General features: G+C 42.0%; 1 protein-coding gene across 1 annotated transcript in view; it reads left to right on the plus strand.

Annotated features, from left to right (window-relative positions):
- Window positions 1-209: 209 nt before the first annotated feature.
- The window catches only part of map3k10 (mitogen-activated protein kinase kinase kinase 10), a gene marked incomplete at both ends in the record, with an annotated part of 57,758 nt that continues 42,581 nt past the window's right edge, over window positions 210-15,386 (plus strand). The window contains one exon of the mRNA XM_079825039.1: window positions 210-1,074. Coding sequence (XP_079681165.1) covers window positions 210-1,074 — 865 coding nt within the window. The remainder of the gene's footprint in view (window positions 1,075-15,386) is intronic.

Here is a 15,386-nt window from a genome sequence, read left to right on the forward strand (position 1 = left end):
TTAAAACACACGCATAGTGTGCTGTGGACAATCCAAGCAAGCGGTGAGGACAGTGAAGGGGCAGCTCAGCAGAAGCTTTACTCATTGATCTCTTCCCTCATGAACAAGGCCTGCACTCAGTAGATGGGCTCTGCATGGATATTGTGCGCAAGTTGACAGAGGGCCTCCTCCAGCTTTTGAGACCTCATCGTTGACCTGTGCACTCAGTGATGGACCCATATACAAGACTGAGTGGAGTAGGAGCTGGAGGTAATGGCAGCGCTGCCCCACTACCTTGCACCAACATCGGAGGTTCCTGTGGACCACCGGTTCCTCCAGCAAATACAAATTCAACACACAACAGCAGCAGCAGCCAGAACTCCTCTACTCTTCCCGTCTCAGTGGGATCCCCAGATTCCCATCTTCCCCATCATCATGAAGGCATTAAGACTTACTGGACAGCTGTCTTCGATTACGAGGCCACAGCAGACGAGGAGCTGACCTTGCGTCGCGGAGACCTACTGGAGGTGCTCTCCAAGGACTCCAAAGTGTCTGGAGATGAGGGCTGGTGGACTGGAAAGATCCAAGGCAAGGTGGGCATATTTCCTAGTAATTATGTGACCCGACGGGACGCCAGCTATCCAGCGTTGCCTCCGGGAGGTCTGGTCGGTGGGGAGTCGCCACTGGATATTGATTTCTCAGAGCTGTGCTTGGAGGAAGTGATCGGCGCCGGCGGTTTTGGAAAGGTGTATAGGGGTGTGTGGCGAGGTGAGGAAGTGGCTGTTAAAGCGGCTCGTCAGGACCCAGATGAGGACATCAGTGCCACGGCAGAGAACGTGAGGCAGGAGGCCAGACTCTTCTGGATGCTCCGACATCGCAACATCATCTCTCTCCGAGGTGTTTGCCTGCGGGAGCCAAATCTTTGCCTGGTTATGGAATATGCCCGTGGCGGAGCACTTAACCGGGCACTCGCTGGGAAAAAGGTGCCTCCTCGGGTACTGGTGAATTGGGCGGTGCAGATTGCGACTGGAATGGACTACTTGCACAACCAGACTTTTGTGCCAATCATCCATCGAGACCTCAAATCCAGCAACAGTGAGTCACGTTTTTTTTATTATTCACTCTCTCTCAAAATAAATGTGCTAAATCAGGGTTCATCAAACTCTGTCCTGGAGGGCTCTAGTGAACCTGAAGACCTTGATTAGCTTGCTCAGGTGTGTTTGATCAGGGTTGGAGCTAAACTCTGCAGGGCAGTGGCCCTCATGGACCGAGTTTGAGGAACCCTGTGTTCAATTATACCTTGTCACTGGGTCAGTACCCAGCAAACATTGGTCTGACGGCAACGTCGTGTCCCTGGCCAAAAATAGTTGCGGTAGGACGGCATTAATCAATAAAAATATGTAACAGAACATTTCCTAAAAATGCATTCCGTTTAACTTTCATTTTGGAACTATTTTTCAACCATGACGGGACGTGTCAGAGGGACGTCTTTTCAATGGTTATTAAATGTCCAAATGTACCCTTAAAGCGACAACTTTGCACCTTATCTACAGCTAAAAGTTACATATTACCTTGGCAATAGCAATATGTAATTACATTATGAATCTTTTAGGGGTAATTAAGGTACAAAGATGTGACAAGCTGTTGTACCCCTAAATGCACAAATGTAGCAATTTTTTTCTGAGTGTGTGTGTTCTGATGCACTCAACACCAACACACATTCATACGCAACAACATACTGATAAGGGGTAAATGCTTTTGGGACACTTCTGATATGTCTGATCCAGTCCCCACAACAGATTCCATCAAATGTATAATTCCATATCCTGAAATTTGCAATGGGAATTGCACAGATATCTGTGACTGGAAAGGACAAAGGGAATAGATGTTGTGTGTGGACTTTGTTATAGCCTCTTGTCGTTGCATTGCTTTCTCTTCTTAAGGAGGGCTGCTCTGCTCTGGAAAACGCTGGGCTATTTTTGGTCCTTTGTGCTATTTGCTGCTAAGCACAGTTGGAGTTGTTGTGGGCAGAAAGAAGAGAGTGGCCGAATGGATGAGTATGGATGCATTTGGGAAAATGAACTCTACACACTAGATTCTAAGGGTTTGGCTTTTGCAGTTTTTGCATTAGCAGAGCTTGACAGGCACTCAAGAGAATATTAAGCAAAGTCTGCTAATCCCCGTCCTTGTCAAATCCACGAAAACAGTCATCCCAGTGCTGCTCCCTCTCTCAGCAATGGGATGCTTGTTTACCGTGCCCCTGTAGACACAGGAGGGGTGAAAGCATTAGCTGTCAGAGTTTAGAGTTTCACTGCTTCTCATTATCCAGGGGCTCTGAGCTCAGGTATCCTCTTCAAACTGTAGGCGTACTTGGAGATTGGCACAGCTGCCGTGGCAACAGAGGCGGATTCCAAGCCCTCCAGCTTCTTCCCAGCTCCCCATTTATTGCACCCTAGACATCCCCCTCCCCCCAGTACAGTCCCTGCTCAACAACACAGTACAGCCGGATTGTGTGGATGGTATAGTGTCCCCTTTAGTGCACCAACAATTGCATTCCTTTACTAGGTGGTGTTGGTGACATGTCACAAAATTGATCTAGTACCCCTCATAATTGGTGTGTAAGTCAATGGGCTATCATATAAGAACAATGATATGAGGAGTCAGGGACAAAGACTTTTATATTAGCATACCAAAATGACTGTAATAGCTGCCTCTTCCTCATGTTGCCTGGAGGGCTAATTTGAACATACTTGGTTCGCTGGTTGTCAGTGCATCTGAATAACTAGGATAATCTGATTACTGTGACCTCTTTTACAGTGATGTCACTCGGTGTGTGAGTTGATAGGCTGGAGTCATTGGTCAGTTCATGTTGTTAACTGAGCTCACGCTGGACTTAAGTTACCGTTATTAAAGAATGGCCCACACTCTGGGAAAACAAAAGAGAAACGGGGGATCAATTGGAAGGGTGACTCAGCTGAGAGTAACGCTAAACCCCCGATCACCTTCCCCTGACACACTCCTCAGGCAGGTCTTTCCTGGAACACAGGAATGGCTAATACACACTGTCTAGTGCAATCAAATAGTCGCGGCACACCTTTTCCCACTCTTAATGAAGCCAACTACACTCAATTTCAATATTATGTTATTAAAATAAAGACATATTGATGATAAAGGCTGTGATAGACGGGTATATTATTCAGACACATTAATCAGATTATATATGATAATTTTCAGATTATCAGCATCAGCCAACATCAAAATCTGTTTACAGCAATGTCAGCTGATAGTTTCTGGATTTTATGCATTTGGATTTTCGGACCCACTTTATATAAGGTGGCCTTAACTACTTGGTACTTACATTTAAATGAATAATTTGATACAATGCATTTATTGTGTACATACATGTTTTTACATTGTACTTACATTTTAAAAAATACCTGCATGTTATTACATCTGTAATTAATTTCTGTAGTTACATTTATAAATACACTGTTGACACTTCCCTTACACCTAACCCTACCTTTACACTTACCCATACCACTACACCTGTCCCTACCTTTACACTTATACCACGACACCTGTCCCTAACTTTACCCTTACACTTACCCATACCACCACACCTGTCCATAACTTTACCCTTAAACCTACCCATACCACCACACCTGTCCCTAACTTTACCCTTACACTTACCCATACCACCACACCTGTCCCTAACTTTACCCTTAAACCTACCCATACCACCACACCTGTCCCTAACTTTACCCTTAAACCTACCCATACCACCACACCTGTCCCTAACTTTACCCTTAAACCTACCCATACCACCACACCTGTCCCTAACTTTACCCTTACACTTACCCATACCACCACACCTGTCCCTAACTTTACCCTTAAACCTACCCATACCACCACACCTGTCCCTAACTTTACCCTTAAACTTACCCATACCACCACACACGTCCCTAACTTTACCCTTACACTTACCCATACCACCACACACGTCCCTAACTTTACCCTTACACTTACCCATACCACCACACACGTTCCTAACTTTACCCTTACACTTACCCATACCACCACACACGTCCCTAACTTTACCCTTACACTTACCCATACCACCACACGTCCCTAACTTTACCCTTACACTTACCCATACCACCACACACGTCCCTAACTTTACCCTTACACTTACCCATACCACCACACACGTTCCTAACTTTACCCTTAAACTTACCCATACCACCACACCTGTCTCTAACTTTACCCTTAAACGTACCCATACCACCACACCTGTCCCTAACTTTACCCTTAAACCTACCCATACCACCACACCTGTCCCTAACTTTACCCTTACACTTACCCATACCACCACACACGTCCCTAACTTTACCCTTACACTTACCCATACCACCACACACGTTCCTAACTTTACCCTTACACTTACCCATACCACCACACACGTTCCTAACTTTACCCTTACACTTACCCATACCACCACACCTGTCCCTAACTTTACCCTTAAACTTACCCATGTCACCACACCTGTCCCTAACTTTACCCTTACACTTACCCATACCACCACACGTCCCTAACTTTACCCTTAAACTTACCCATACCACCACACCTGTCCCTAACTTTACCCTTAAACTTACCCATGCCACCACACCTGTCCCTAACTTTACCCTTACACTTACCCATACCACCACACCTGTCCCTAACTTCCCCTTAAACTTACCCATGCCACCACACCTGTCCCTAACTTTACCCTTACAATTACTCATACCACCACACACGTCCCTAACTTTACCCTTACACTTACCCATACCACCACACACGTTCCTAACTTTACCCTTAAACTTACCCATACCACCACACCTGTCCCTAACTTTACCCTTAAACTGACCCATACCACCACACCTGTCCCTAACTTTACCCTTACAATTACCCATACCACCACACCTGTCCCTAACTTTACCCTTAAACGTACCCATACCATCACACCTGTCCCTAACTTTACACTTAAACTTACCCATGCCACCACACCTGTCCCTAACTTTACCCTTACAATTACTCATACCACCACACACATCCCTAACTTTACCCTTAAACTTACCCATACCACCACACCTGTCCCTAACTTTACCCTTAAACTTACCCATACCACCACACCTGTCCCTAACTTTACCCTTAAACTTACCCATACCACCTCAATATCAGCAAAAGTTTTTTATTTACATTGTACTTATTTTTTGACATAAGTACATAGTAGTTAAGGCCACCGAATGTAAAGTGGGACCGGATTTTCAAATTGTGGCAAATCGGATTTGTCATCGTTAAATTGCATTTCATAAATTGCTTTTATCTGAAACAATTTAATACTTTTTTTCAGCAAAAATGGGTTACACTTTATTTTAGTGTCATTGTTACAGTGTAGTTATATATTTAAGTACTGAGTAAAAATAATTAACTACATGTACTTACTATAGGGTAGGATTAGTTTTGTGTAATTAGTCACAATTTACTGTTATTACTATGGTAAGTACATGTAACATGTAACAAGGACACTGTAAAATAAAGTGTTACTCTTTATTTTAAGGCGACATAGTTACATTGTACTTAAATAAGTATTGAGTACTAATAATTAACTATACGTACTTACTATAGTGTTACGGTTAAGGTTTGGTTTAGGGTTAGTTAACGTGTAATTATGCATAATTTACTGTTATTACTAAGTACATCTAGTAACGTGTAATTACTTTTGTTACCCAAAGATTCATTAAATAGATCAAAAGTGGCATTAAAGGCTCTTACATTGTTACAAAAAAAATCAAATCAAATAAATGCTGTCCTTTCGAACTTTCCGTTGAAATATTCCTATAAAAATGTATACGGTTTCTACAAACTGGTTTCTACAAAAATATGAAGCAGCACAATGGTTTTCAGCATTGATAATAATAATAATAATAATAATAATAATAATAATAATAATAATAAAGAAGAAGTAGAAGAAGAAATGTTTCTTGAGCACCAAACCAGCATTTTAGAATGATTCTGATGCTGATTCAGCTTTGCCACCACAGGAATAAATTACACTTTACACAGAATAAAACCAAAAACATTTATTTTCACATTTTTAATGTATTTTGGAAAGCTAACACCCTGCCCTCTAGATGTCAAAATCATTAACAACCCATATAGATTGACTACTAGTTACAGATGATTAATAACTACTAGTGTTAAGGTTACTAGTTTACCATGCTTCTTCAATGACAGGACACGTTTACATACTCAACCCAAATATTCACCTCAGTGAGGCTGGGCCCTTTTTGTACTCGATGACTACAGTTCCATTATTGGCCATGTGATGTCCATACCATCTTACTTGCTTGTAAAGGTGTAAAGGAAGACTTGTCAAATAATGTTTTACAAGCAGTTGTAGAGAAAATGAATCAGTGAGAATGGTCAGAGAATGGCTGACAACACAGCAACACAGAAACAATGACCCCTTTTATCGCACGCCCAAGACAGAGACGGCTCGACAATGACAGGAGTCACTCGCCTGGCTAGGGAAGGGGAGGGTGGATATGAGAAAATTAGCGTCTGGACCTTGCACGAGAGTTCAGATGGATACAGGGGACAGGGGGAAAAGACTAAGGGATGTGTATGAATATATGTGTGGCTACATGTTTGTATGTCCTGGAAAAGCCCCAGGGTCTGAACTCACACAGGGGAGGGAGGGTCAGTGCTGGGTTATAAGCACCGGGGTCAGCGGGGTACAGAGTAGAGCCACTCATTTGTCACAAATGACAGATGAATTGCTGTAGTTATGTCTTTCTAATTTTCCTGTTGCTCAATTTGTTGTGCATGGCACAAGGTCATGGGTTCAATTCCTATATAACTATTTTAGCGTGTTATAAGCAGTGTTGGGGAAAGTTACAATATTGCGTTACTTTCTAAAAAAGTAACTAATTGCGATACTTAGTTAATTTTATGGAAAGCAATCTGTTGCGTTACTTTTTCTCACCTGGGATGGGATTGCTTGCTTGTTTTTACAACAATGAATGAATTAATAATCCCCAGACTGAAGGAAATGCAAATTCACGCCTGTACAATAGAGGGCGCAGCTCAAACAAACATTTAAACTTTTACTGTTTTTACTATCTCTCTCACACAGACTCGGTATTCAGAAGTTTTGTTTTTGAGGCTACCAAAAACGTACAAAAGAGGCCTGACAGTTTCACAACGCCACTCTCCTGCCTTTATGAAAACAACCTGCATTCATGCGACACATAAGTGTCACCCACAATGTTAGGTGTTCCATTAATAAGTAATATGATACATTCCTTTCCCACCGATTAGCATGAGTCAGTAAAAGGGATGGTGGGAAAAGTGGGGCCATGGTCATTGTTTGCACTCTGGTTAGTGACCATGAGTCATTTTTCCGGCCCCTTATGTGTTAAATGGGTTACACTTTATTTCGATAGTCCACTTTAAACATTCTACTAACTATAAGTAACTTTGCAACTACATGTCAACTAACTGTCAGTAGAGTATTAGTTGACTGTCAGTAGACTGGTAGGTTATGGTTAGGTGTTAGGGTTCGGGTTAGTAGAATAAGTTGAATTGTAGTTACCAAGTTACTTATAGTCAGTAGAATGTCTGTTAGGGGACCAACAAAATAAAGTTTTATTAAATATTAATCAGGCAGTCTACAAATACTCTAATGACAGTTACTTCACATGTAGTTGCAAAGTTACTTATAGTTAGTAGAATGTCTAAAGTGGACTATCAAAATAAAGTGTTACCGTTAAATGTTATGCACCAATACCATTCTTAGAGGCTTTAAGGCCAAATTTACCAACAGCTTGCGCCAGCACAAACCCTCTTTTGCCGTTAAAAACTACTGTCAGGACATACTAAAGACTGTGAAGAATAAGCGCTGAAAAAGCGAGGACAGGGTTATTTTTGCGGCTGACCTTATTGCATATGCATTTGTAGGAGTTTCCTGTTCAGACGCAACATTTATGGGAGGAGAGTATTGAAATTAATCACTCAAGGTGATTTACTAAGGTTTGCGCTCGTCAGTTTACTGGAGTTTGCGCCATTATTTACTGAACAAAAAAAGCATGTCCTAAACCAGATGCTAATTTGCACTGCTCTTGGTAGATTGTGTTTGTCATTATGGAAATGATCCGGCTACTGTCATCAGTAAATCACATGCTGAACTTTCCACTCCCATCGGCGCTTTTATGGGATTGCGCTCTCGCGCTGTTTAGTAAATCTGTCCCTTAGTTTGAGAAGCGTTACCTGTATTTATAGTAAAGCCATAATTTTTAAGTACAGTACAGTGGGACGGATGATTTAGGGTGCTTCCACACTAGCATTTTGGTGCACATTGAGTTCGATTGATATCAGAGTTCGGTTCGTTTGCATGATGTGAACGCGGTCTTCCGAACTCGGGTACGCACCTGCGAACTGTACCTGAGTCCGCTTTAAAAGGGTGGTCTGGGGTACGGTTCATGTGAACTCCAGTACGGTTCCCTGCTGATATGAATGCAATCGTACTAAATCACGGAATTAAACTGCTATTAATGACGTATGATTTGATAAAAATGAGTGCTTGTGTGCGTTTCACTCATGTGCCTTTCACGAGTGTTAGCCTGACAAGCCAGACCCCCATCAAGATGTTGGGTCTGGGAACTCACCATTGACAGGGCTCAATCCGAGGGGCGGGATGAACGGTTGTCTTTCAAATTCCCTCTGCACGCAATAGGATAGCGCTACAACCAACCAGAGAGCAAGGTGAAGCGGAGCTAGTTGATGGATTTATCTTTCGCCGTATCCGGTCAGCAAAACTCCGAACACATCTTCCTTTCTTAAGAATGACTTCAGTGCCGTTCTTTGTTCTTTTCTCAAAGAAAGGCTTAACTCAAAGTCTTCCAGAGTCACGGCCAAAGCCGTTTCGAGTTTGGTTTTTCCAGCTCGCAGGTTTACCTAGACATTAGAAATTAGATTTGCTGCCGCTAGGGTGCGTCTAGATTTCTAGGCTAGAGGAGCGTGACCGACATATTGCAAGCAGAGAGCTATAGATCTAATATCTGCTCGCCTTCAACGTTCTTTAGAGCATTTGCAGTACATTTGCGGCAGATAGACGCAAGTGCCATTACATATTGAAGCTTTGGAAACAAAACCAATGATTCAAAAGCAAAAATATAAAAGTAGGTTGAGCAACGCTATGCATTTTGCTGCCTTTCTCCTGCGCCGTCGCTACCAAGTAACCGGGTAAACAGCTGCTGTTTTGATGATGTAAACGCACCCCAGTTCGGACCCAAATAATATAATCTGAAAACAGTCCAGTAGGGCAGGGGGAAGCAATCGAACTCGGGTTCGGACCAGGCAATCAACCCAAGTGTGAAAGTACCCTTAAACATAGCGTGTTGCCTTTTAAAATGAATTATATGTATTATCAAGTGCATAAGAGCTTGTTATTTTGACTGCCTTTGGGTTATCTGGCTGTAAACAAAAGAGAAGCTTTAAGAGCTATATTTCCACCAAAATAAAGCTTGATAATGACAATTATTGTTATTTTGTAGTCATATTGATATACAATCACACAATGTTATGCCAAATTGTGCAACATTACTAACACGCACAGCAACAATCACACTTTTTATCAGTAAAAATCTGCAATTCTATTTCCCCCAAATTGAGTGGCTCTGTGTAGAGGATTACTCTTTAATTCTGTGACAGAAGCTATTCTTTTATTATTTGCATTATCTTTCACATACAGTTTTGTTTTGATTGCATTCCCTGTCATATAGCGGATGAGCAAGTAGTCATCAATCGATTGTGTGCTTTTTCCTGTGTCCTCACTATCAAGTAGCGCTGAGTAGTCTGTAAATCATTTTTCTTTTTTATTGCAATGAAGCAATTCACTCCAATTAATTGAATTTCCCTGCATTACTTGAGAGACAGAACATTCTAGCAAAGTGTGCTCGATACATTCACTCCTCGTCTGTCTCTGCAAGCACTCACTGCACTCGGCGCTCAAAAGCAACTCTATGCAGGCGTGAATATTGGTAATGAATTTATGTCGTACACGTCGTTAATCGTGAATTATGTCCAACCTGCTGTTCGGCTACTGGTGTTTCTGCTTGCAACAACACTTACACTGCATGGTGTCAATGAATCCATATTAAAGTTTAAAATCCATTGTCTAAATCCATGTTATTGATCTCATGGTGAACAGTTCATCCATGCATGTTTCATTTTTTAAATATGCGTTGTTTTTGATCTGGTAATTAATCAAAATGGCCAAACTTCTCTCTGGTGATTTACTCTTTAATATGTGACCCTGGACCAATAAAAAAACAAAAACAATCATAAGGGTCAATTTTTTTAATTGAGATTTATACATCATCTGAAAGCTGAATAAATGAGATTTCCATTGATGTATGGTTTGTTAGGATAGGACATGGATGACATCTGGAATCTGAGTGCAAAAAAATCTAAATATTGAGAAAATCGCCTTTAAAGTTGTCCAAATGAAGTCCTTAGCAATGCATATTACTACTAATAATAATACATTTAATATATTTACAAAATATATTTGTGGAACATGATCTTTACTTAATATGCTAATGATTTTTGGCATAAAAGAAAAATCTATAATTTTGACCCGTACAATGTAGGCCTATTGTTGGCTATTGCCACAAATATACCCATGCGACTTATGACTGGTTTTGTGGTCCAGGGTCACATTTAGGTTCCAGCGCTGACTGTGATACTCTTTGGCTCATATTTGAAACATTTTGGTGGGAATTGGGCATCTGTAGTGCAGGTGTGTTTAGAAGCTGTGTGTACTATTGGTCATCTTTTGTCTGGGCATGTGTGAGTGAGAGTAAGCGACTAGGTCAGTGTCTTTCTTAGTTTAAACTTTGACACAGTTTAAATGCAAGCCAGATAGCAAATACACACAGTATCTGCCACACAAAAATCAATAAAGAGACAGTAAAAAGCAGACCTGGCGGTCTTGGTTAACGACCTGAAGACCGTAGCCCTCATATGACAGAGTTAAACTATTCTAGTTAATACATAACCAGACACATTTTTTGTAGTCATGAGAATTTCTCAGTTGTTTTCTATTTAAAGAGTTAGAGTCCAAGGTTTGGCTCAGATCTCACGTGACACAAAGACAACAAAGTGCTTATCCACACCCAAGCTGAGCATACACTATAATGCATCACACACACAGACTGCAGCATCACATATGATCAAAGCAAGACCTGCCCACACAGCTAATATACACACATGTACACTTACAGGTGTTCTGGCACAGACAGTACCACACATCCACGCCAAGTGACACATAGAGCATGTTGTGGATATCGTGGGAAAGACACAGAGTGCATAGTGTTGCAGTCCACATACCCATGCAATGCACACTGAACAATACATGCAAATGTGACAACACAGGCAGCCTCTATACTGTAGCTCTGTACACAGAACGCACTGGCATGGCCGAGTGCCTCTGATTTTGAGCACAATGCCCATGGGTGGCCTGCTCTTTTGCCATCTTACAGGGCCATAGGAGTCAGAGGAGTATTGTTGGATCACTGAAAGAAGGCAGACGGGAGCCGGGGGAGCAAGGCAGAGCCTCCCTGGGCTAGAACAGGTTGTATTAGAGTGTCCTGTAAACAGATCATTACACAGCACAGCAGCCGTGTTTTCATTAACCAGTCCCTTGAGGTCAGATGGTTTATTATCTCAGAGAATGCAAGGTTTATTCATCTTAAATTGTAGCTTGGGTGAATTAAAGCGGCACTGGCAAAATGGGCTTTTAATCAAACTTGCTGCCTATGCTGTAGAGAAAATTGAAATCGGTGCTACCTGACTAGAGAAACCAGAGGAAAAAGGGATGTGTCTTCCTTTTTGCCAAATAGGTAGGAAAACGTCAACACCCTTAATGCACTGTGGCATGTTGCCGTCCAAGGCCTCTCCCAAAAGTCTGCTATGGATACGCTTACCAGAGTCAAATACTGTCTTGCTTTGGTAGGAAATACTTCTAAGTAAACTTTTAGTCATAATGTAGATGGGCAGTGGATAAAGGCTGCAAAGAATCGGAAATATGGTGAGAACACTGCGAAGGAAAATCTGAAAAACCTCTGTGTTTGTAGTCAGCAAGTCAAACTGGATGACCACGAACACAGTTTTAGTCCCAAACAGGGGGAAAAACTGAAATAAACTACTGTTCTGTCAGTTTCGCCCAAACCCCCGAAGCAAAACGCTTAAGCGCACAAGTAAGAAATCTGTTGCCACAGTGTTCCATTTTTACCCTATTGCTGTTTAAAGAGTTGACAAAGTACGATAACATTTCAGTAATAAGCCTCCCTTATGGTGCGTTCACACCAGACGCGATTGAAGCTAATAAATCACGCTATTCCTGCTTAGTTGGACGCTTGAACATTTTGAGTTTACTTGCTTCATTCGCGCGTGAAATTCACAACACAACAGACGCGAATTCGCGTCATGGGAGGGGCTTCTGCCAGCCGGCTCGTCTCGTTGCGAAATGGCTGATATGGATTGTTTTAAAATATGGCGAATAAGCTCAATTTGCCGGCTTTAACTAGCTTGTAGTCTCAATAGGGTGATTTCAGGGTGATTGGGACACTTTTCCCAAGTCATCTCAATGGCAAAAAGTGTCCCAATCACCCTGAAATCACCCCATGTATAGCTCAAATTGTGTAAAGAGTGTTTTTTACAACTTACCAGATCGTCCGACCTCCTCTCTCACTTTCTTCCAAGCAAGATCCTTTTTATTCCTGTTTCTATAAAGTACGTTCAGCTCCGGGTATCCACATATGATTTTGTCCTCATTGTTGTCACTGCTAGAGCAAGCTCCCGATTGGTTAACACGGCGTGAATATCCGCCAAAGTTCCGATTTTTCAACTCGCACGTATCACACGTCAAACGCTCAATTTGCGCCGTGTCATTCGCACGAATCGGGCAGCAGAATGTCTATTCGCGTCTTTGCATTGACTTAACATGTAAATCACTTGCGCTAAACGCTTCATTCGCGTCTGGTGTGAACGCCCCATTACTGTTCTGTTAATAACCCTCTGTCAATCCGACTGTCTGTGGGCGGTGATACAAAAATTAAGTATAAATCTGTAGTTTTCATGAAAGCCCTGAAACTGTCAAATGCGTTAGTCGGCGGACTTTTGTTGACAAATAAACGTTCATTTCTCGGTCCAGGTAACACTGAGAACAAGTAAACATTGTTAAGTTACATATACTACCGACATTGCAACAGTACAGAGCGAGTTGAAAATCGATCAGTTTAGTGATAAGAAAAATCTCAAATGTGGCAAGTTGTGAAAATGAGGGTACTTATGACCACAGTAGCTGTGATATTTCTTCTGGTGGAACTAATGCGTCTAGCCACCGCCTGGCCCCCTGTTCAGATGGGGAAAGTGATTGTGAAAACAGACTTTCACTGCACCCAAAATGACATACTGTATAGTGGGTACTATTTTCGATTTGAAACTTACTTTATAGAGTATGAATCTGGGTAGCATAAATGAATGCTGTTACTCTCACATGATCTATCAGTGTCATTTGCGTTACTTCACTGCCATTTCAAGACTATGAGTTGATCTTCCTCCGAGTCCACACTTTCATGACGTAATGTTGCTTTGACTGTCTGGTAGAAGTCTGCTGTGGAGCTAGCAGGATTGCAGACTCTGCAAAAGTGTGCATTGAGGGTGCATATCGACCACAAAGGGGACGCTCACAAACACCCATCTGAAACCTAAAACGTGGACTTAAAGGACATGCGTGGCGGCCATTGTAAGTCCATAAGACTGCAAGTGCACATGAAGGCTACATCCAAAAACCGCAAACGTGCATGTGACAAAAGAAGCATGCCCAAATTCACAGTACTGATAAAAGAGTAGGCAAAACCTGTGTGCATATGATGGACACTTTTTTAGCGCTCGTGAAGTAATTACTTAACTACTCAGGAGAGTATAGGATTTCAGATGCAGTCGGAGTGTGCCATTTGGGACAGGGCCATAAATCCTCTCCTGTGGGCTCATGGGATAGTAAGGTGTCCAACATATGCGCACTTCAGAATCTCAATGGAAGTTGTGGGTCATCTGATGTGACTATGTATTTGGACATACTACTCCCATGGCATACTGTTTATAGTAGAGAAGTGTTTAACTTCAGCAGACACTGCAATTATAAGTGATGCTTGGTGCAGCAATTGCATACTTGAATTTGGCTTCTCAAACAAGAAAGCACGAAATGAACTTTGTCCATTGAATGTTAATTGATTCAATCGTTGGGTGGATATTATAGTCAAATAAGTTGTTTATACAAAAATACTCAGATGCTGTGTTTGAGTTTAATACTATGTTTTAATTATTAGAGAACAGCCAATAAAAAAAGTGTGCCTTGCAAGTGTGACAACACACAGATAAGCGGAGTAGCTCTGGCAGGCAGGTGCTTTGGTGACTGTCAGGTGCTGCTTGTGTCATGGAGTGTCTCTTTGCATGTGCCTCAGGTGACATTTACCTCAAAGAGGCCTGACAGCAGCACAGCTGACACAGAGAAAAGCTGGCCGTCCACAGGTACATTTAACCCTGTGGGAGAGGCAGGCCACGTGGTTTCCACCACCGGTGTCTTATTTCTACAACTCATTGAACACTACAACAACTCAAGAGAATGTCAGTAACATTTCAGATTTACTTCACATGTGAAGATAAAATAAAGACGAACACTAGTGTATGGAGAGGATAAAAGAGTGAAAAGGAATGACCCTGTTCTGGAGTTCGCTGTTCTCTCCTCCCTATTCAGGCAAATTTTCATGCAGTTCCTGGTCGGTGGTTTGCATTCCAAATGTCCTTAAAAGAGACTCAATGCATGTCTAGAGAACAAGGCCCTCGTCAGTAGAATTACACTGTTATCTATTGACATTACCGGCAGTCTAATATTGACATTCGAACAGAGTCGGGGACAGAAATTTGACTCTAATCGAGAATGCGGAAACTTTTAAAAGCACAGACAACAAAGCAGCAGCATCTAATGTCTGAAAGTCACCATGCAGAAGATCATATGGGTACAAAGCCATAATAATATCTCTCCTGGAGGGCAACATTGTGCCGTGCTGGAACGGATTAAAGCTCAGTGAGCCGTTGGTGTCGCTTCTGCAGCCAACTAAAGGTATCGGTGACATGAGGTCTTCCAATGTAAAACCAAGCACTTGCACGCTACTTGACTGAAACCCAAATGAATAGTTTCTAATGTGTTTGTAAACACTTTATTAGGGATGGGAATCGTGAAGAAGTCCAATTCCTCTGAATGAGTATGTACTCTTTTTGTGAAGAAAAAGTACGTACTTTTG

This window comes from Gobio gobio (genome assembly GCF_949357685.1).
Source record: "Gobio gobio genome assembly, chromosome: 9".
NCBI lineage: Eukaryota > Metazoa > Chordata > Actinopteri > Cypriniformes > Gobionidae > Gobio > Gobio gobio.